At 45.9% G+C, this 22,449-nt stretch overlaps 1 protein-coding gene across 1 annotated transcript in view; it reads left to right on the top strand.

The window, feature by feature from the left end:
* LOC120981907 overlaps positions 1–17,810 on the top strand; it is a 30,408-nt gene extending 12,598 nt beyond the window's left edge. Inside the window, exons 12-34 of the mRNA XM_040411693.1 lie at positions 611–644; positions 725–763; positions 1,067–1,126; positions 1,242–1,394; positions 1,980–2,043; positions 3,435–3,518; positions 5,461–5,556; positions 5,670–5,765; positions 8,773–8,859; positions 8,996–9,091; positions 9,258–9,350; positions 9,617–9,709; positions 9,992–10,084; positions 10,607–10,687; positions 11,024–11,116; positions 12,828–12,920; positions 13,248–13,340; positions 13,676–13,768; positions 14,159–14,251; positions 14,790–14,900; positions 15,490–15,549; positions 16,198–16,366; positions 17,476–17,810. Coding sequence (XP_040267627.1) covers positions 611–644; positions 725–763; positions 1,067–1,126; positions 1,242–1,394; positions 1,980–2,043; positions 3,435–3,518; positions 5,461–5,556; positions 5,670–5,765; positions 8,773–8,859; positions 8,996–9,091; positions 9,258–9,350; positions 9,617–9,709; positions 9,992–10,084; positions 10,607–10,687; positions 11,024–11,116; positions 12,828–12,920; positions 13,248–13,340; positions 13,676–13,768; positions 14,159–14,251; positions 14,790–14,900; positions 15,490–15,549; positions 16,198–16,349 — 1,957 coding nt within the window. The 3' untranslated portion in view covers positions 16,350–16,366; positions 17,476–17,810. The remainder of the gene's footprint in view (positions 1–610; positions 645–724; positions 764–1,066; positions 1,127–1,241; positions 1,395–1,979; positions 2,044–3,434; positions 3,519–5,460; positions 5,557–5,669; positions 5,766–8,772; positions 8,860–8,995; positions 9,092–9,257; positions 9,351–9,616; positions 9,710–9,991; positions 10,085–10,606; positions 10,688–11,023; positions 11,117–12,827; positions 12,921–13,247; positions 13,341–13,675; positions 13,769–14,158; positions 14,252–14,789; positions 14,901–15,489; positions 15,550–16,197; positions 16,367–17,475) is intronic.
* Positions 17,811–22,449: the final 4,639 nt, after the last annotated feature.

Raw genomic sequence — 22,449 nt, forward strand, 5'->3', positions numbered from 1 at the left:
ATTATTGTGCTCATCCCCATTCACTTGAATGGGACTGAGCTGCTCCTAGGCCACGTGACTGATGTAAGTGTCATCACTGGCCTAGCATATACTGAGAGAAGGCTGCGGCTTTCACAGCTGATTGGTGGGGGTCCCAGCTGTTGGACCCCCACCGATCAGATACTGATGACTTATCCAGAGGATAGGTCATCCGTTAAAAAAATCTCTGCAAACCTCTTTAAGTTTACACAATCTAGTTATGTCCTGGCATTGATGCTATCTTGTCCAGTAGTATGGAGGGCCTAGTGGAAGTGCCATGAATTCTGACCATCATGGCTTCTGACTCTTCTTCCAGTCTTTATAGGAGTTTACAATTTGTATTATGTTGACCTTTAAATCGTCTGTCCCAGAATGTCAACTTTTCACCATCTTAATAAGATCATGAGTGCCATGTCCCCCGTTTGAATGGAGCAGCAGTCGAGTAGTCTCTACGGGGCTTATAAAGTCTCCTAATCAGCGAGGGTCCCCGAGGTAGTCCCTAACGACTTGCCACAACACTTGCTAACAATTCTATTTGCTATTGAACCCCCGTGTGATTCCTGAAATCTTCATGGATTTATTTGTGTTGCAGCAGTGGAAACCCTCCCCCGTGGGAGAAGAAGAAGGTAAGCAACAGGATTCCCGACTAAACCACACGACCTGTTATATTTGGAAAGTGATGATCTGTTGATTTCATGTTTTTTAGGAAAAGGATGGTGGCAGCGACACGGAAGTGTGCAACATGGTAAGGTTAACTAATGAGGTATAGAATATCTGATCGGCCAGGGTCCGACACCGAGCAACTGGTCCCTGCCAATCGGACATTGATGGCCTTTGCGGAGGATAGTAAAGGAATGGACAGACCTCTTTAAGGCTCATTCACTTTAGTATATATAATCAGATCTATATACAGTGATGTTAAAGGGGTTGGTCCTTCTCAGGCACTGACGGCATATCGCCTGTGCTATCAGTGTCACGTAGGCGTGGGTTCCACGTTTTGTATAGGGGTCTGTACAGCAGAGCTAACAAACATGTCTGTTCCCTCTAGGAGTTCAGCGATGGTGAACCAGAGGATTTCTGGTGCAACGAGGAGTTGTTTGATTTCTTGGTAAGGTGACCGGCCTGTCCGATAACATGAGCAGTTTCTCAGGACGTGTTCTCTGTATCGGATCCCTTTGTCTGATGCGGCCTCGTTCATTCCATCCCTCGCTCGTTTCTCTTAGAAAACCTACCACATCGGCGATGAAGAAGACGTTCAGTTCATCTTGAAAGCCATAAAAGTGTTGTCTGAGTCTATGATGCGTCACAAGACGCGTAAGGAGGAATTACAGAAGTGGATTTCACAGGAGAAACAGAAGCTGGAAGAAGAAAAGAAGGTACTGTGTCCTGTATGACATGCCCTGCCAGCTGTCCTCATGTCAGGGACCTTCCTGTCCCTTCTGGGACCTCCTCTGGTGTAGCTAGTGCAGTTCCCCCTCCACTTGATTTTGCAGGGCTTTCAATTGCTGAGCTGAACTTGCGATAGGTGAGGGCCCAAGCCCCAATACCTCTACCGATCAAACCAAATGGAGATACCCCAACGGCCATGTTAATGTACTACTGGTTTTAGATTTTTATCATGTGGGGGTGTCCCTCCCAGTAATACATGATGGATCTGTGTGTCCAGGATGCTGCTGCTGTCACTAGCTATCATCTATCAGCACAGGAATGATTCCTCACTGATACTGAACACGTGATTTTCCCCCCTCACTCCCTTGCAGAGTCTATCATGGGTGCTATGCTTTGTCTCTACATTTGTACACAGCATATGTGAGCGTCCTCTCTGCCATTTTGTCTGCTTTCCTTTCATTCTATGCAATCTGCTTTCCTTTGATGCTTTCTCCCCTCTCTACACTCTGATCTGCTGTGTACAACTTCTTCCACTTTCCCTCATGTATAACCATCTATATTTTGTGTTCTAGGTATTTTTACAGCTTAAGAAACGTAAAGAGGATAACATATTTGCCACAACCATGAAAAGTACAGGTAAGGTACTAAGACCGAATGTGCATTTAAAGGAGAGCTGGGAGAGATTTACGAGAGGCCCTTCAATGCACAGTTTTTACATATATCCATTACAGGCAGAGGTCGCACTACATTTTTTTCCGAAAGAGTAAAAATACTCTTACTGTTTTTGAGGAGTATAGTACGAAAAGTTGAATTAATCTATATATATATATATATATATATATATATATATATATATATAACACATAGGCCTAAATAACAGGGTGCTATTTATGCAGGAAACTGTTACCAGTCTGCTCTAGAATTGTCTTCTATACATAAATAGCACATTTAGACAATTTTACATTTCTGACTTTTGTGCAATTTAAAAACTCATGTTTTCTCCATCATATTTAAAATATAACACAGCCAAAATGGCAAATTATCAGTGCTCTGCATCTCCAGTATGACATTGGCCCATCAGCACCATGATTATCCCCACAATGTTCTGCTGTGTAGATCCAGTGCCCACATATGAGATGACCGAGCAGCGCAGAAATGTCTTTGCTGGGATGATGCTGATGGAGCAAAAAAAAATAAATAGGATATAGAAAGCATGGCATTAACATGATATAGACTGATATGAGGCAGATAAACTGACTCGCTGATCATTGCACCAGCAGGCCCTGGCTGAGCAACTGAGCCAGAGCTTGCACTCAGCCGAGAACGTGCTGGTGCAGTGATCCGTTAATCCATAGGCTCTTGCTGAGCACCTGAGCTTGAGCCTGCTGGTGCAATGATGAGTGAGTCCTGACTCAGATGCTCAGCTTCTGGACTCACTGATCACTGCACCAGCAGGCTCTGGCTGAGCACCTAACACAGGGAGAACACAGGAGAGTTTAGCATCGTACTTTACATTCCGGTGTCAAGACTCCGAGAGGTATCATGACCTCTTGTCTGGCAGTCTCCTCCTTACCTATGATGCCGGCATCTGGCTCAGCAGTCAGAAGAAAGCTGCCACGCTGCACTGATCCCATTACCCCGGTGCAGAGCAAAGATCAGTGCTGTGCTGTCCGTCCGCGCTCCTTATCAGCTTGTCCCCAGACATCAGCTGGCCTCCTCACGGGCAGCTCTCCCGTCTTCATGGATCTTTCCTCTGCCTGCCACTAGTTAGCCTACACAGTCAGGGACTCTGGAGAAGCAGCCCGCCGAAATTAGTCTCCCTCCCGCCATGACATTTTTAGGTATGCCAGGGTAGAAGCAGATCTTTCTGATTGTAATGGGGGGGATTACAAGCAGGACACAGCCATATATCCTAGTAGAGTGTATAGGCAGGGGTTATCCACTGATGGGGGCATTTGCTTGTGGTTATACAGTGAAAATAAAATCACTTCCCTTTCACTAACACCAATATCTTCATCAATTTCCAGAACTGGAGAATATTAAACTGTTTAAGAAAGTGACCGGCGAGAAAAACGTCAACGCACCTAAACCGACTGCGGAGAAACCTCAAGGTAACTCTATAGTAATAAAGCGGTTTTCTGGGTTGCATGCATAATGGGTTTCAATCCCGTTTTAACCCCTTAACAATCAATGTTTTTGTTTTTTTTTTGCTTTGTCACAATCTAAGAGTCATAACTGTTGTATTTTTGACAGCGTATAGCTTTTTCAGGTAGGACGGGTTGTATTTTTCAGTGGAACGTTTCTGACCGTATCGGATATGTGTAGGTTTGTTACGTGTTACTGCTTCTGTACACTTTTTTTTGTGTCTCCATATTCTGAGAGCCATAACTTTTAATGGGATTTATTTTTTATGGTGGTCACCGTGCGGGTTAAATATTATAATTTGATAGTTTGTTACATATATGTGTACTTTTTTGTTACATAATTTTTTATTTTTAAATTTTTAAATAATTTTTTTTTTTCAATCTGATATAATACACTGCCTAGTATATGTATTGCAGTGTATTATGCCTACCAGCAAAAGACTGACGGACAATATTCTTAGGTAATGTCTCTGACAGGGGGTCATTATTAGCCCCCCGCCTTCCCATAGCAATTCATCAGCAATTCATTAACACGGTTAAAATTCCGGCGTGTGACTTATCTCCATTCGTGGCAGTTGCAGCCGGGCTTCCATGGTGATTGGCCATGGCGCAGGACAACAGTGACATCCAGTTGCATGATTTTGCAGGAACTATACCCTGCAGGTCAGTTTTGTGTTAACCACTTCCTGACCACCCATAGACTATAAACGTCCGGGCAGTCGGGATTAATCTTGCTGAATGGACGGTTTAGAACGCCCATTTAGAGATCGCAGCTGCACGTGAGTAGTGCAACTGCTGAGCAGGTGTAAAACATGAAAAAAGACAAATAGATATATTTGGTATAGCTGAGTCTGTAACGACCGGCTCTATAAAAATCACATGATTTACCGCATCAAGTGAACGCCGTAAAAAGAATTAAAAAAATTACACCAAAAATACCTTTCTTTTTATTTATTTTTTGGGCATCGCGCCTCCCAAAAAACAGTATATCAAATTATCAAAAAATGTATGTACCTGAAAATGATATTCTTCTGTTATCCTTTGTGAAAGTAATTTTTCATTTTCACAGCTAAAATTCTATGAGACGCCAGTTGGGTCAAAGTGCTCGCTACACCCGTTAAAAATTCCTAGGGTGGTGTAGTTTCCAAAATGTGGTCACTTTCTGGGGGTTTTCATTGTGGGGGTAACTCACGGTCTCTTCAAATGCAACATGGCGCCTAAAGACCATTTAAAAAATCAGTTTAGAATAGTTTGAGAGGTGTAGTTTCTAAAATGGGGTCTTTTATGGGTAGTTTCTATTATGGGGGGGGGGGGGCAGCCAATGACAGACGAGGACGAGCCTCCATAGTGTTACCCGCTATGATAGGGGAGGCTGCTCATCCCCGACACCGGATGTTTTCATCCACGCACGGGAAGATGGGGCGGCGCGGGGAGCCAAGTAAGCAGATTCAGTGTGAGGGGCCCAGCATATCGAGGGTCATTTGTTAGTCTTAGATGACCCCTTTTAATTTTGGAAATTTTCTTAAAAATTTCAAAAATTGCTTCTAAAATTAAAAAAAAAATTAAACAAAATGATGGTAACATAAAGTAGATGTATGGTGAATGTCAATTATTTGTTAAAAGAAGAGAAATTCAAATTTAGAAAATAGTGAATTTAAAAAAAAAATTTGGTATATTTTTTTATAAATAAAGGTAAAACATATTGACTCAAATTTACCATTAACATAAAGTATAATGTGGTACGAAAAAACTGTCTCGGAATGTCTTGGATAAGTAAAAGCGTTCCAGAGTTATGACCACGTCAAGTGACATGTCAGGTGGCTGAATTAGGCCTGGTAAGATGAACGTCACCCGCTATGTCTGACGACCGACAGAAGGTTCTGTAACGTAGCTATTGTATACCTTTCAGAGACTGTCAAGCAGCCGGAGCAAGCGACCAGCTTTGAGAAGCCGCGCCTATCGGTTCCAGTGCCGGCAGCTCCAAAACCTGATCCGAAACCTGCAGGTAAGTCTGCAGTAATGAAGTGATTGTCTGGATTGTACATACACTGGGTCACAATGCAGCCCCCCACATTGTGGGATGAAATGCTTTCAAATCCTGTAACATCTCTTTATCAGTGTCATCGGCACAGAAAGTCGACCCGCCTCAGCCAAAGACCACCCCCAAGAAGGCACGGGCGTCTGGTAAAACGCCCAAAGTTCCACAACCTCAAGGTCAGTATGTGGTGATTTAAAGGCATACACAAACTGAAGCAGTAACATCCTTTTAAAGGTGCATTCACACAACCGTATGTGTTTTGTGGTCCGCAAATTACCGATGTGGTCTGTGTGGCATCCGAATTTTAGTGGACCCATTGACTTCATTGCCGCATATTGCATCTGTGTGCTTTCCCCACCCATACATCCGTTACGCAAAAGACAGAACATGCCCTGTACCATGGATCAGCAGCCTCCGGCACACCAGCTATTCTGAAACTACAACTCCCAGAATCCTCCTTTCCCTTCTGTAGGAGTTACAAGAACAGCTGTTGTAGATGGGAGTTGTAGTTTCACAGCAGCCGATGGTTGCTGATCCCTGCCCTATACTTTTCCGCAAAATGGGTCCACAACATAATGCGGGTGCCACATGGAGCTCATCAATCAATGCGTGAATGCACCCTAATCTACTCAAAAGCAACTCTTATTCATCTCTTTATTCAACATCGTAGCTGAACTCCGTCACCCTGTCTCTGCAAGTTCTGCTCAGTAAGGCTGGGTTCACATTGTGATTTAGCCAGCATTTGGCATGTATGCCAGTAAAGCTCTGGACGTACATGCAAAACCTGCCCATAGGGCTCCAGTAGTCAGAAAGTGTCTTTTTGGCCTCTGTGTAGTCGCTATAAAAAGTGGTTGTGCGTAGGAACGCTAAAAAAAAGACCAGGTAGATGGCGCCAAAGACCCTTAAATACAGATAAGGGATAAAAGTGGATCTCTTTAATAGAGATTACGGACCCTATGATGTTGACACACTTTAAAAAAGAGTGTGCCCAAGGAGTATGTAAAATCACGTGTTTAAAATAAATGGTATCATATAAAATCACATATGACCACATAAAAACAAATCGAAAGTATATAGAAATATATATAAAATTATATATATTAATGATGACTCACTTCACCCAGGAGGGTAATGTGGGATAAAGCTCAAGACACCCACACCACACCTCCTGCGCCTGGGTCAGATTCGGATCAAAACACACTCGGGAGTCTTATCCTTTTTCTTTCCCTTTATTCCAAATCCAGGGTGGGGGGGAGTGGACGGCTCAACGCGTTTCGGGGCCTCTGTATGGGTCCCCTTCATCAGGCGCAGATATAATCATCATCTTTAAATAACAGAAAAACCGCCCAAAATACACTTAGAATGATGTCACTTCCGGTGTCAGTGTGCGTTCCAGGGTGGAACGCACCGGAAGTGACATTCAGAGATGATGCAGTCAAGAAATATATACCAGGTTAGGGTTATTACAGTCAGAGAAGAACAACACACAAAGTATATACATAGGAATGTGGCATGGTGTCCCTTATTGTCTGGGGTACCGTTTACCGTGCTCTTCTGTTGAATGTTCATTTGCGTTCCCTGTGGAACGCAACATAGAACTTCCACAGGGAACGCAAATGAACATTCAACAGAAGAGCACGGTAAACGGTCATCATAGGGTCCGTAATCTCTATTAAAGAGATCCACTTTTATCCCTTGTCTGTATTTAAGGGTCTTTGGCGCCAGCTACCTGGTCTTTTTTTAGTGTTCCTACGCACAACCACTTTTCTTCCGAACCACCTACCCTGTGGCCATCAGCGTTAGGCAGCCGGCCCACCCACAACTATTAGACCTCTATTCCTATCTCTCCTTTGGCGCCCTGCAAAAGTTTTTCTCGGACCCTCAAACAGAAGGTCTGGTGATTAACCCTCTTTTTTTCTTTTTCCGCTCTGACTTAGTCGCTATAAGTCAGCCATGATATATTCCATGATTTTCTCGTGACATGTCCGTTTAATGGATGCCATTCTATCGTATGGATGACAGGTGCATTAAGGATAGGGTTGCCACCTTTCCCAACAAAAAATACCAGCCAAGTTGATTGTGAGGGCGAGGCTTAACATGGGGTGTTCAAGGGGTTTTGAAGTTTGTTTAAACTGATGATCTATCCTCTGATCGGCGGGGGTCTGACACCCGGGACCGCCGCCGATCAGCTGTTTGATAAGGCAGCGGTGCTCCAACAGCGCCGTGGCCTTCTCGCTGTTTACCGCTGGCCCAGTGACGTCACGACTAGTATTAACTTGCCTGCCCCACCCAGGCCAGTTGATACTAGTCATGACGCTCCTGCAGTGCCGCTGCCTTCTCAAAGAGCTGATCGGCGGGGGTCCCGGGTGTTGGACCCCCGCCGATCAGATGCTGATTATCTATCCAGAGGATAGATCATCAGTTTAAACAAACTGCAAAACCCCTTTTAAGTTGCTATCTGATAATGTGGCTTCCAGTATTAATAGTGCCCCCCAGAATTATTAATGCCCCCATAAGTTCCCCCTAGAATTAATAATGCCCCCATTAGTGCCCCCCCAGAATTAATAATGCCCCCATTAGTGCCCCCCAGAATTAATAATGCCCCCATTAGTGCCCCCCAAAATTAATAATGCCCCCATTAGTGCCCCCCAGAATTAATAATGCCCCCATTAGTGCCCCCCAGAATTAATAATGCCCCCATAAGTGCCCCACAGAATGAATATTTCCCCCTTAGTGCCTTTACGGTGCATGCGCCTATCGCAGAGAACATGCAGGGCGATACTTCCGGACCAGACGTGTTTATGTTGACACTGGCTGACCAGGTCACTGAAAAGCGGAGCTGGCCATCAGGGAAACTGAATAGAGCTTTAGGTGCAAGGGCAATACCCATGTTGCACCAAGAAGCTAATATGCATAAAATAAAAATGCTAATGTCTCTCGAATGGAGCCACACATCGAGATGGAGAAAAAAGCATCTAAAAAGTATGTTGGATTGCCATGCTGTTATGTGATGACAGATTCCCTATAAGTCTTGGTTGTACATATCCTGGGTTACAGTCCCAATTGCGCCCCACTATACCTTGCAGAAGGTGCAGGACCTGTAATTGATTGGAAATCCTGTGTCCTAGTCGATCCATCTCCAGATCCTTCAGTAATCTAGATCTCTTTACACCCTTTCTGCAGCACAGTCAGTCAACGAGCCTCTGCCGCTGACCAACTTCCAGAAGGCGCTAGTGTCCGGCAGTATTGCACCTTTACTTGAAGCAGCAGGTAATTATACTGTAATGAAGGGAACGTATACTGGGTAACAATCTGGTCTGGGCATAAGAAGAAACGCATCTGGTTACACCTGGCAGATGACGCAGTAATGTAGACATAAATACTTCATACCCTTTTTCTTCCACAGGGTTCGTGACCCAGCCCCAGCAAGAGGCCTTCTCCCAGAAAGCGCTCGTGTCCGGTCTGGGGCCACTAGTTCAACAGCTTCAACAGAAACCTCAGGGTAACTAATGTTATTTAGCCCAATAGGGGACTTGAAGAGGCAATCATTAGATTGCTTTTCCACCCATTAATTTGAATCGGTACATTACAGTAGTGGATGGTAAATTTAGCTTTTCTTCCCTCTACAATGTAAAACCCTTTTAATAAATGTATTACTAATTTTACAGGCTCCGGAGCAGGTTCTAATACAAATCCGCGACTCCCTGGCCCCAAAACAGCTAATCCAAGTACGCCAGGACAAGCCCCGGGCGGATATTCAGGTATCTCAGTCTTGATTTGCATTAGTAATACCCCCTTGTTAGACGGGATAATTTGTGGACCAGTTATCGGTTCTTCTCCCTGTGTGGGGGCACTATGATCACAATAGCGATCATTCCTCCCCCGTAGTATTTGCCAGTGTGGTCTCTGAGCAGGGCATCTCCCTTTATGATGTCTATATGGTAAGATGGAGTAAATGGCTGAAAATGCAGGCACGTGTATACTTGGAGAGCCAATTACAATGTATATACATATATAATGTTTACAGGCGCCGGAGCAGGCTCCAATACGAATCCGCGAGTCCCTGGTCCAAGAGTGGCTAATCCAAATCTCCCAGGACAAGCCTCGGGCGGATATTCAGGTATCTCACAGTTTTGATTTGTATTAGTAATACCCCCCTGTTAGACTGGACAATTTGTGGGACGTTCTTCCCCCTGTGTGATCAGGGTTGTGCTGCTGAATGGGGAAGTAGTGATCACAATGGCGGTCATTCCTCCCCCGTAGTATTGGCCAGTGAGGTTTATTAGCAGGGCTTCTCCCTCTATGATGTCTGTGTGGTCAGATGTGGTAAAGAGCTGAAAATTCAGGTGCGTTTATACATTGAGAGCCAATTACAAAGTTTTTACATATATAATGTTTACAGGCGCCGGAGCAGGCTCCAATCGGAATCCGCTACTCCCTAGCCCCAGAATGGCCAATCCAAATCTCCCAGGACAAGCCCCGGGCGGATATTCAGGTATCTCACAGTTTTGATTTGTATTAGTAATGCACCCCTGTTAGGGTCCATTCTCACATCCGTAATTGTGGATCCGCACTTCCGGGTCCGCAATTCCGATCCTGAAAAAAATAGAACATGTCCTATTCTTGTCCGCAATTGCGGACAAGAAAAGGCATTTTCTATGAGTGGCGGCGATGTGCGGTCCGCAAAATGCGGAACGCACATCGTTGATGTCCGTGTTTTGCGGATCCACGGATCCGCAAAACACACACTGACGTTAGAACAGACCCTTAGACTGGATAATTTGTGGGTCGTTATCTGCTCTTCCCCCCTGTGTGATCAGGGTTGTGCTGCTGAATAGGGGAGCAGTGATCACAATGGCGGTCATTCCTCCCCCATAGTATTGGCCAGTGAGATTTGTTAGCAGGGCTTCTCCTGTTATGATGTCTGCGTGGTCAGATGTGGTAAAGAGCTGAAAATTCAGGTGCGTTTATACATTGAGAGCTAATTACAATGTATATACATATATAATCTTTGCAGGCTCCAATCCGAATCCGCGACTCCCTGGCTCCAGAATGGCCAATCCAAATCTCCAAGGACAAGCCCCGGGCGGATATTCAGGTATCTTACAGTTTTGATTTGCATTAGTAATACCCCCCTGTTAGACGGGACAATTTGTGGACCATTTATCAGTTCTTCCCTCTGTGTGATCAGGGATGTGCTGCTGTTAATACAACTGAATGGGGGAGCAATGATCACAATAGCGGTCATTCCTCCCCCATAGTATTAGCCAGTGTAGTAGGTCGATGCAAACAAGCATTCATCAGTGAGGTTTCTGAGCAGGGCTTCTCCCTCTATGATGTCTGTGTGATCCGATGGGGGTAAAGAGCTGAAAATTCAGGTGCGTTTATACATTGAGAGCCAATTACAAAGTTTTTACATATATAATGTTTACAGGCGCCGGAGCAGGCTCCAATCGGAATCCGCTACTCCCTAGCCCCAGAATGGCCAATCCGAATCTCCAAGGACAAGCCCCGGGCGGATATTCAGGTATTTCACAGTTTTGATTTGTATTAGTAATGCACCCCTGTTAGACGGGACAATTTGTGGGCCGGTTACCAGTTCCTGTAGCATTGAAGGGGCACGAATATTGGCAGCAAATCCTTCTGTGTGATCAGGGATGTGCTGGTGATAGTCAATACAAATGAATGGGGGAGCAGTGATCGCAATAGCGGTCATTCCTCCCTCATAGTATTAGCCAGTGTGGTTTCTGAGCAGGGCGTCTCTCTTTTTGATGTCTGTATGGTCAGATGGGGGTAAAGGGCTGAAAAGGCAGGCACGTCTATACTTGGAGAGCCAATTACAATGTATGTCATTATGTTAAGAGAAATAACAAAAATATGTAAACTACAGATAAAAGGACGAGCATTCACACACTCATTCATACCTTGTGCCTTCGAAATGTCTCGCCGCATGGTCTACTCACCAGCGTGCAAGAAAAGAGTCATTAGAGAGCAGTTCTATCGAGATCAATCCAGTGTGATCATATTTTATGGAACTTCTGAGGACATTTCCTGTTAGCATATTGGGTTTTGTAAAATGGAACACATTGTGAAACCTGATGAAGGGGAGATTCTGATCCCTGAAACGCGTTGTTTCTATTAAACAAGAAGAATTCATCCATTAAGACCGTCTTCACCAGTGATTTCGCGCCGAAGCAGAGTCCTTCTTTTCTTCCACTTCACCCTGTCCAGTCCTTCCTTCCAAAGGTCTTGTCGGCATTCCATCTCAATGAAGAGATCATTCTCCCTTCCTTTTGTCCTGCCCCATCTCATCCTCGTGAGCAGATAGGAGTGAACTCTGTACTTACCCCTGATATATTTATACATCGTTATTACATCTCCTCTCAGTCGTCTTTTCTTTCTAAAGTGAATAACCCTAATTTTGATAATCTTTCAGGGTACTGTAGTTGCCCCATTCCAGTTATTACTTCAGTTGCCCTCCTCTGAACCCTCTCCAGCTCTGCTATGTCTGCCTTGTTCACAGGAGCCCAGAACTGTACACAGTGCTCCATGTGTGGTCTGACTAGTGATATGTAAAGTGGTCGGACTATGTTCTCATCACGGGCATCTATGCCCCTTTTTATGCAACCCATTATCTTATTGGCCTTGGCAGCAGCTGCCTGACACTGGTTTCTACAGCTTAGTTTGCTGTTCACTAAAATTTGTAGGTCCTTTTCCATGTCAGTGTTACCCAGTGTTTTACCATTTAGTATGTACGGGTGACTTGCATTATTCCTTCCCATGTGCATAACCTTACATTTATCAGTGTTAAACCTTATCTGCCCAAGCCTTTAATCTATCCAGATTTGCATCTATCTGTCTCAGACGTCCTCTTTCCGACGAATGGATTCTCTATTCGTCATTCCAGAGGGACTGAGACGAGGGCTGGCTGCATCCAAAGTTTCCATTTCCCGATGTATTCGTTTGGCCATTGTGGAATCGTACCGCATCAGTCACTGGGCTCCGCCCTTCCGGGTTACTGCTATTTCTGCTCGTGCAGTGGGGGCCTCTTGGGCAGTACATCATGTACATTGTGTTGGCCAGTGTAGTAGGTCGATGCAAACAAGCATTCATCAGTGAGATTTCTGAGCAGGGCTTCTATGATGTCTGTGTGGTCAGATGGGGTAAAGAACTGAAAATGCAGGTGTGTCTATACATGAGAGCCACTTACAATGTATGTACATTTATAATGTTTACAGGCTCCGGAGCAGGTTCCAATCGGAATCCTCTATTCCCTGGCCCCAGAATGGCCAATCCAAATCTCCAAGGACAAGCCCCAGGCGGATATTCAGGTATCTCACAGTTTTGATTTGTATTAGTAATGCCCCCCTAGTAGGACAATTTGTGGGCCGGTTATCAGTTCCTGCAGAATGAAAGGGGCGCGAATATTGGCAGCACATCGTCCCGTGTGATCAGGGATGTGCTGGTGATAGTCAATACAATTGAATAGGGGAGCAGTGATCACAATGTTGGTCATTCCTCCCTCATAGTATTGGCCAGTGTGGTTTCTGAGAAGAAATGATGTCTGTATGGTCAGATGAGGGTAAAGAGCTGAAAATTCAGGTGCGGTTATACATGGAGAGCCAATGACAATGTATATACATATATAATCTTTACAGGCGCCGGAGCAGGCTCCAATCCGAATATGCGATTCCCTGGCTCCAGAATGGCCAATCCAAATCTCCAAGGACAAGCCCCGGGCGGATATTCAGGTATGTTACGGTTTTGATTTGCATTAGTAATACCCCCCTGTTAGACGGGACAATTTGTGGACCATTTATCAGTTCTTCCCTCTGTGTGATCAGGGATGTGCTGCTGTCAATACAACTGAATGGGGGAGCAATGATCACAATAGCGGTCATTCCTCCCCCATAGTATTGGCCAGTGTAGTAGGTCGATGCAAACAAGCATTCATCAGTGAGGTTTCTGAGCAGAGCTTCTCCCTCTATGATGTCTGTGTGGTCAGATGGGGTAAAGAACTGAAAATACAGGTGTGTCTATACATGAGAAGCCACTTACAATGTATGTACATTTATAATGTTTACAGGCGCCGGAGCAGGTTCCAATCCGAATTCGCGATTCCCTGGCCCCAGATTCGCCAATCCAAATCTCCCAGGACAAGCCCCGGGCAGATTCTCAGGTATCTCAAAGTTTTTTGATTTGTATTAGTAATACACCCCTGTTAGGCTACATGCAAAACATGGATGCCGCCCATGTGCATTCCGCAATTTGAAGAACTTTTGCGGCCCCTTTGAGGTGAATGGGGTCGTGTGCATGAGGCCTTAGACTGGACAACTTGTGGGCCGTTATCGGTTCTTCCCGCTGTGTGATCAGGGTTGTGTTGCTGAATGGGGGAGCAGTGATCACGATACATCATTCCTCCCCCATAGTATTGATCAGTGAGGTTTCTGAGCAGGGCTTCTCTCTTTGTGATGTCTGTGTGGTCAGATGGGGGTAAAGAACTGAAAATTCAGGCGCGGTTATACATGGAGTGCCAATTACAATGTATATACAATTATATTATTTACAGGCGCCGGAGCAAGTTCCAATCCGAATTTGCAATCCCTGGGCCAGAGATTTTCTAATCCAAATCTTCCAGGACAAGCCCCGGGCAGATTCTCAGGTATCTGACACTGTGACTTGCACGGCTTGGATTCGCATTAACAATACTGTTAAAGTGCAGCTCAAATCCTTAAAATCCAGAGGTGACAACAGGTATTATCATTCCCTGGCTAATAGATGGCGTTCCCTCTATGATGTCTATACGATGGGCGTTCCAGGAGGAACAACAGAGGGATGGCACAATGTTTAGTTTATTCAGTGGCTTAGGGTCCATTCAGACGTCCATAGTATTCTGCGGATCGCAAAACACTGACACCGCACATGGCCGGCACTATATAGAGGGACAAGAATAGGACATGCTCTATTTTTTTGCGGAGCCGCGGACCGGAAATGCGGATGCGGACAGCACACTGTGTGCTGTCTGCATCTGTTCCGGCCCCATTGAAAATGAATCCAGACCATTTATACGGACATGTGAATGGACCCTTATAATAACTTGCAATTAACCGCATGGGGCTGCTTTCTGAGAGATGCAGGGACCCGTGTATGCAGAGATAGGTCTTTCACCTCTTCTAACCAATCCCGTTTTTGTTTTACAGGCCCCAATATGGGTTTTGGTCGGAATCCACAAAGTCCCGGTGGCAGACTTAATCTGGATCCCTCTAAACAACAAAGGCCCTTCGGAGGGCAAGCGGCAGTCAGAAATCCAGGTATCCCGCACGGCAACAACTGTGACGTGGTTTTCCCATCTGGTGCCAATACGCCTTTTTACGGTGGTCTTGTCTAAAGCCTGTATTACACCTGCCGATATTTCGGCAGATTGCGAATTGGCGTTCCTATGAACTGACCAGCCGGAGCGCTGATCTGGGCTGTTTAACCCTTTAGCTGATGCAGCCAGTAGCTCCCACAGCATGTAAGAGGTTTAGAGGGAAGAAGTTGCCAAAGTCTAATATGGCGGCTGGGAACCTAGTGAAGACCCAGGCCAAGCCTGCAGTGTATTCCTCTCTGGTGACTGTCAGTATAGCACTGACGGTATAATATACTATACTGCATTAGCAATCCAAAAGTATTATAGTAGCGCTCAAGAGATTGCCTTGTGGTGCTAGTAAATGGTTAAAAAAAAGTAAAATTAAGTTTTATTAAAAAAGGAAAAACCTAAAAGCTTTTCAATGGAGAACATTGCAACAATAAAATATCCTCCACATGTGATGGGCCCTCACTGGGTGAATAGGGGGACACGACATCTGTATGAGGAAAGGAGGGCGACGTATAAATAATCACCCGTGTATTTCTTCACAGAGCAGTACACCCAGGCCACATGGCAGTCCCAGTTCGGTGGCGCAGGAGAATCTGAATCAGGTATCGGACCTCTTGGTATTTCTTCATCTGTTGCATGTCTTAACCTGTTGGTTACTAGCTAAAGCTTTTTAATAATAATTAGATGGAGGATCTATAAGATGCCTAGAAAATGCTGGACCGATCATCCCTAAGAGAAGTACACTAGTGATGACGCTGTATGGTCGGAGCATTGTCAGGGGGCCAATGTCTGTCAGTCATATTGTTGGGCCTGTTCTTGGTGATGCTGGTTGGCCAAGAGCCGCTGACACGCCACGTGTCCTTTCCAGCGGGTGCAGTTAGTGATGGTTCTTATAGACATCCTCATCTCATGAGGTATCCCATAAATTACTGGGGGTTACCATGACATATAAAGGGTTATGCACATTTGTGTATTAGTGACATAGAACTGGATATCTCTTGTCCTTAGATTTAGGCCTCATGCGCATGACTGTAAACAAACCACGGATATCAGCTGAGGGCATGCTGCCATTTTTTTATTTTTTTTTAAAAAATTTTGGTTGAATAGATGTGCTGTGCTAATCTTTTATGGCCCCTCTGAAATCAATGGGTCCGCATCCAGTCCGCAAAAAACACGGTTGTGTGCATGCCTTAGGCTGGGGAATGAGTAGTCGGGCAATGAATGAATGATTGTATGTTATTCTTTCACAGAGCCTCAGAGTGAGCAGTCTACGGGTTCTGGTGGGTTCTCGTCAGACAGACGCCAAGGCACGTTCCCCAACCAGGATCCTCCTAAACCTGGCGTCTACCCGGCCGGCATCCTCAAAAACAGAACAGGGAACCCACCTTCTTCCTTCTCCTAAAACAGGCAAACGTTTATGTAAGTGATGTGCCATGAAGACGCCCCCTTTTCTTATGCTGTATTAAAGGTGGGGGGTCACAATGCATGCCCCCTTCTCCGATGACCTAGAATCGAGAGCCGCTCTCGGGGCACCAGTTTCCATTGTAATACTGCCAGCATATTAATATGTAGGTACAGCTGCTCCTACAAATGAGCCCATTCCACTTCCATCCCTTCTCCAGAACTTTCTCTTTTCCTTTAGTTCCCCTGCTTTTCCTTCCTACATTTTATTCCTCATCCTTTTCTTCCATTTCCTTGCTTCCACATTCCTCCCCTTCTTTCCTTTTCCCCTCTAATCTTTTCTCCTTTTCCTGTTACTGTCATTATTCCCATCCCTTCTCTTCCTTATTCCTGATCACCCTTCCTTCTCTCGCCCTTCTTCCACTTCCCCCTTTCCTCCTCTCGCCCTTCTTCCTCTTCCCCCTTCCCCCTTTTCCTCCTCTCGCCCTTCTTCCTCTTCCCCCTTTCCTCCTCTCGCCCTTCTTCCTCTTCCCCCTTTCCTCCTCTCGCCCTTTTTCCTCTTCCCCCTTTCCTCCTCTCGCCCTTCTTCCTCTTCCCCCTTTCCTCCTCTCGCCCTTCTTCCTCTTCCCCCTTTCCTCCTCTCGCCCTTCTTCCTCTTCCCCCTTTCCTCCTCTCGCCCTTCTCCCTCTTCCCTCCTCTCGCCCTTCTCCCTCTTCCCCCTTTCCTCCTCTCGCCCTTCTCCCTCTTCCCCCTTTCCTCCTCTCGCCCTTCTTCCTCTTCCCCCTTTCCTCCTCTCGCCCTTTTTCCTCTTCCCCCTTTCCTCCTCTCGCCCTTCTTCCTCTTCCCCCTTTCCTCCTCTCGCCCTTCTTCCTCTTCCCCCTTTCCTCCTCTCGCCCTTCTCCCTCTTCCCTCCTCTCGCCCTTCTCCCTCTTCCCCCTTTCCTCCTCTCGCCCTTCTCCCTCTTCCCCCTTTCCTCCTCTCGCCCTTCTTCCTCTTCCCCCTTTCCTCCTCTCGCCCTTCTTCCTCCTTGTATTGCTCTCTCCTAATCTTCCTCTACCTTCTCTCTTCCATGAACCAGCCACTGCTGAACGCCAGTAACTCACTTTCACTATCCTGACTTTTTGCAGATGACATTTCCATCTTGATGAGGAAGTCCAGAGGCGGCCATATTATCAGGAGCAACGCGTTATGTTCACGTTAATATAACATGTCACTGTGTACAGTCATTACTTGTGTATAACATTTCATGAAAGGGGTTTTCCAGGAGTTACATCGATACTGAATGTTGTCTGACCAGCATTCCCCGCTCATCAGCTGTTTTAAGGGGCTGTGGCACTCGTCGGGGGCGCTGCAGCCTCTTCGCTGTATACCAGGCACAGCGCTGCTCTTTGTGTAGTGGCCATTCTTGGTATAGTGGCTCAATGTCATTCACTTAAAAGGGTTCTACCCATCCTCTGGATAGATCATCAGCATCTGATGGGCGGGGGTCTGACACCCGGGACCCCCGCCGATCAGCTGTTTGAGAAGGCAGTAGCGCCGCGGCCTTCTCGCTATTTATCTCAGGCCCAGTGACATCACGGCTAGTATCACTGGCCTGGGCGGGGCAAAGCTCTGTTCACTTGGATGGAGCTTAGCCCCGCCCAGGCCAGTGATACTAGTTATGACGTCACTGGGCCTGCAGTAAACAGTGAGGAGGCCGCGATGCTACTGCCTTCTCAAACAGCTGATCGGCGGGGGTCCCGAGTGTCTGACCCCCGCCGATCAGATGCTGATGATCTATCCAGAGGATAGCACATCAGTTTAAAATAACTGCAGAACCTCTTTAAATGGGACAACATGACAGGTCAAGGAAAAGCTTTGGCTGAGGATGCTGGGAGTCGGACCCCTACCCATGTGATACTGATGATCTATGCTGATTTTAGGTCATAAATGTATAACTCCAAGAAAACCCCTTTAAACCATCTGCAGTTGTCTGGGGACTTGTATATAGTTTTAGAACTTTGTTATTATTTGGTTTCAGGAAGACATATTTTTTTTTCTACCAGTAAAATGTGACCTGAAAGTTGACACTCTCCTTGTGTCATTTTATTCTTTTGACTGTTTCTAGCAGCGCCACCTGGTGTTGAAAATGTGTGAAATGTCAAAGTTTCAGTGGCTCGACAGAGCTTCCACTATCCTCCCCGTCCCTATTGGCATTTGAGACTTATCCACCAAAACCAGTTCTGTTTGAAGATATGAAAATTAAAAGTGATTTGCGTAATGAGAATAAAACTTGATCTTTTCCTCCCAGACACAGCACCGCTCTTGTCCGCCAGCAGTATCTGGTTTGGAGCTTGGTACTTGAAATGAGGCTGACCACGGTGCAGCCATCTTACATTACACTGAGACATTAATTCGCTTTGCTATGTTACGGACAGCCTTACCTTTCCATGGTGACAACCAGTTCCTTCAGAAGACATGATGGTGGATCTCCATCGCAGCCAACTACTTCCTCTAGCTGCTGTAAAGTAGGGCCCCGCTTAGTGGTCCGCAACCTGGGACCTTTCAGCTGTTTCTAGACTGAGATGCTGGGGATTTGCTGTCACAGATTTTTGTGCAGAGAATCCGCAGACTTGTCCAGTACCGGCAAAGCAGATGGAGTTTGTAGAAATTGACCTGCGGTGTGGATTTGAAGGCAGCAGTTTATGCTGTGGATCTCATCCTTTGCAATGGAGAGGGTGAAATCCACTGACACTATGTAATGCATCTGCTTTTTGCTGCATTTGGCCTCATATTTGCAGCAGACTTTTCCGCTGTATGTGGACCTACCCGCTAACTCCCAGCAGTCTTTGGCTGTCGGGGTATTCTTGGCGAAGTAGCAGAGCAGCGGTGTAATTTGTACCCAGCATAGCACCCATGCAAATGACTGTCTACAGACAGCTCTGTTTGACATCGCCACTGGGGGAGAATTAGGAGACCCCCATATACGTTAAACGGTTGGACGATCCTGCTGAAAGTGAGTAACTATTAGATGGGGGTCTCTATTTGATTTAATTATGGGGACCGTCCCCTTCTAGGTGGTCTGTGTGACTAACGGCACTGTGCAAAACTACAAGTCCCAGCATGCCCTAATAGCTGTAGGCTGTCCAGGCATGCTGGGAGTTGTAGTTTTGCAACAGCTGGAGGGCCACAAGTTGAGCATTCCTGCTATAGACAATACCAGTAGTAACTACAAAGCGGGGGTTGAGGATCCTGTGCTAAACCTTTTGTGGTTCACATTTAGGAAGCTCGGGTTTCCCCGTCCCGTAGCTGACCGCAGACTAAGGCCTCATGCACACTACCGTTTTTGTGGTCCGCATCCGAGCGGCATTTTTTGCGGCTCGGGTGAGGACCCATTCACTTCAGTGTGCTGTCCGCATCCGTTGCACCGTTCCCTGGCCCCGCAAAAAAATATATAGTATGTCCTATACTTGTCCGTTTTGCGGACAAGAATAGGCATTTCTACAATGGGCCGCCCGTTCCGTAAATTGCGGAAGGCACATGGGCGGCCTCCGTTTTTTTGCAGATCCGCGGCTTGCGCAAAAAAACGGCACGGTCGTGTGCATCAGGCCTAAGAAGAAAACCCGTCTATGGGCTGAGGTTAGCCTCTGATGACTCATGGAGCAGTAATTACTTTACAAATTCCTCCCCATTTTATAGCTGGAGCAGAGACGTAATTCCCTGCTAGTGTATGGACATGTGCATGACACTGGGATTCAAAAATCACCAGAGAGAGACCGACATGGACAGTGAATGCAAGACTGCAAATCATCTCCAACCTCTGCAGATATCTTGTATGTCCCCGTGTGTAGCCAGATTTACTGTATGTTCCCCATACCTGTTTACTTCCTCATTAGTTCAGTTTGCAGCAGCATTGGGGGTGAGTGGAGCAGAGTCCTGTGGTTTTCCCACCTGTGGGGAGAGAGAATTTTTTTTTTACATTTTGGAGATCATCAATAATACATAGGTAAAGTCTTTTCCATGATAAATTCAGTTTTGTATTGTTTTTGTCAATTCTCTTTTTATTGTTTTTATAAAACACAAGACATTACAGCCTCAATCAGCGCTCCAACTGGACCAGCGCCCGATCCGAACGTGATCATTTCCACGTAGATAGAAACTGTGCCCATCAAATACACATAAAAGAACTATATGTGCTACAAAACAGGGCGCCTCAGGAGTGCGCTGGGCCAGAGACTGGCAAACTGTCTATGAATCAATAAAGTATGGCCTCACAGCGGCACCAGTACCGAAGGTCAGCCAAGGTGCCCAGACCTTTCAGTACCTAGCAAAGGACTGAGGAGTGGTTGAGCTGAGGTCCTTAAGTCTGGCATCCTGGCCAGTGGGTGAGAAAACAACAGGGGCCCCAACCTTACTCCAAATTGTCTGAATCAACCGGCAGTCCCACCATATGTGTGTGTACGACCCCGAACCAGACAAACCTCTCCAAAAGAGGAAGGGTTCACGGCATGTAAAGCGTCCGGGGTTTTACACCATCTGCTGACCAACTAAGAAGAAGTCTCCTGCGAGGTTATACATCTAGAAGAGCCACAACCATGTTCATAGATTCCCGAGTTACCGTAACACCGAGCTCCGGCTCCCGTGCAGTGTATTAAGATCTGAAGAGGCAACTAAGGTCCGGTATATCTTAGAGATCAATTTTTGAGCCGGGGATTGTTGGGCGGCCAATTGTTCAAACCAGGAGAGGTGTCTCCAGACTTTCCTTGTGTGGCAGACCTTTAAAGTTGGCCAGTAGATGTGAGTGCGGAAGGTGGTTCACCCCCTTAGGGATCTCCTTCAAATACTTGATTAATACTCGTTGCATACAGGCCCATCAGATCACCCTCCGTAGTGGAGAAGGATGAGCCCAGAAATTAAGGACCTTTTGTCAGAATTGAGGTCCCATAAATTCAGTTTTTCATATGAAAGTCTAATCATGCATTCCATGATGGGACCTATGGGGTCGCGGGGGCATAAACATTGACGATGGAAGGAGATTGGTGGTGCAAGGCTACAAGAATATCCTAATTCCTCTGCCGGGGTTCAGGAAGGAAAGCTCATGATGGAGAACAGAATAAATAGTAAAAAAAAAGAAGAAAACTTTCAGGGTCCAATACCAAGTTTAAATGGTGGTGTAATACTGATGACCTATCCTTAGGATATTGTTGGGGGTCCGACTCCCAAACAGCACCGCTCTATACACTGGTTTGTGGCTATGAATGGTACTACAATAAAATGGGATCGGTGCTGCAGTACCGTTCACGACCACTACTCGCTGTATGGAGCTGTGCTGATACGGAGTGCAGCCGATTGGTGGAGGTACACCGATCCGATATTGATGACCTTACAGACCCGGAACACCCATTTAATAGAAGCAGTAATTAAATCTCCCCTTTCACCGATCAAAGAGGATCTCCACCAAAATGTTTTTGTACCAATATAAAGGAGTGAACGACACTGTCCCTGATGGAACTTTACCTGCCCGGAAAGTTTTAGCAGACATGGTTTTGGGCATGGGACCTGATCGGTTGTCACCTCCACCGTCACCGATGTTTAGGTATACAGTATATGGTCACCCCTGTTTTAAGACTATAGGTGCCCATAAGACCCTTCAGTGTAGAAAGTATAGGTAGCATTAGATTACTGATCTATGATGTATTCTAGTTTCTGTACATGATTGCGGGGGGCGGCCATCTTGCTCTACCTGCTATTAGAAGCATTCAGAGATATGTGGCCACCATGGGCCATAGAAACCTAGAGACTGGAGATGAATCATTAACTTCTATGGGAAACAGGTGTTGGCATGACCTGTGCAGAGAGGGGAAGGAGGTGCTGTGACTACTGCAGTCCTGCCAGTTATTATAATGAGGTGACTGCTGAGAAGTCGTCTCGGTGTTGGCCTCAGTGGCCAGTGTAAAAACTGCAGCATTTAAATATTTTAAAAATAATTAGCCTAAAACTTGATTCCCCTCTTCTGATATGTCTGTTTTAGTAACTACTTGCATTCCCCGTGTAATAATGACTCAGGAACATCATTTGATATACCTCTAGTTATTGCTACTAGAAATGTATTAATGAATCTG

The sequence above is a fragment of the Bufo bufo genome, chromosome 11, assembly GCF_905171765.1.
Source record: "Bufo bufo chromosome 11, aBufBuf1.1, whole genome shotgun sequence".
NCBI lineage: Eukaryota > Metazoa > Chordata > Amphibia > Anura > Bufonidae > Bufo > Bufo bufo.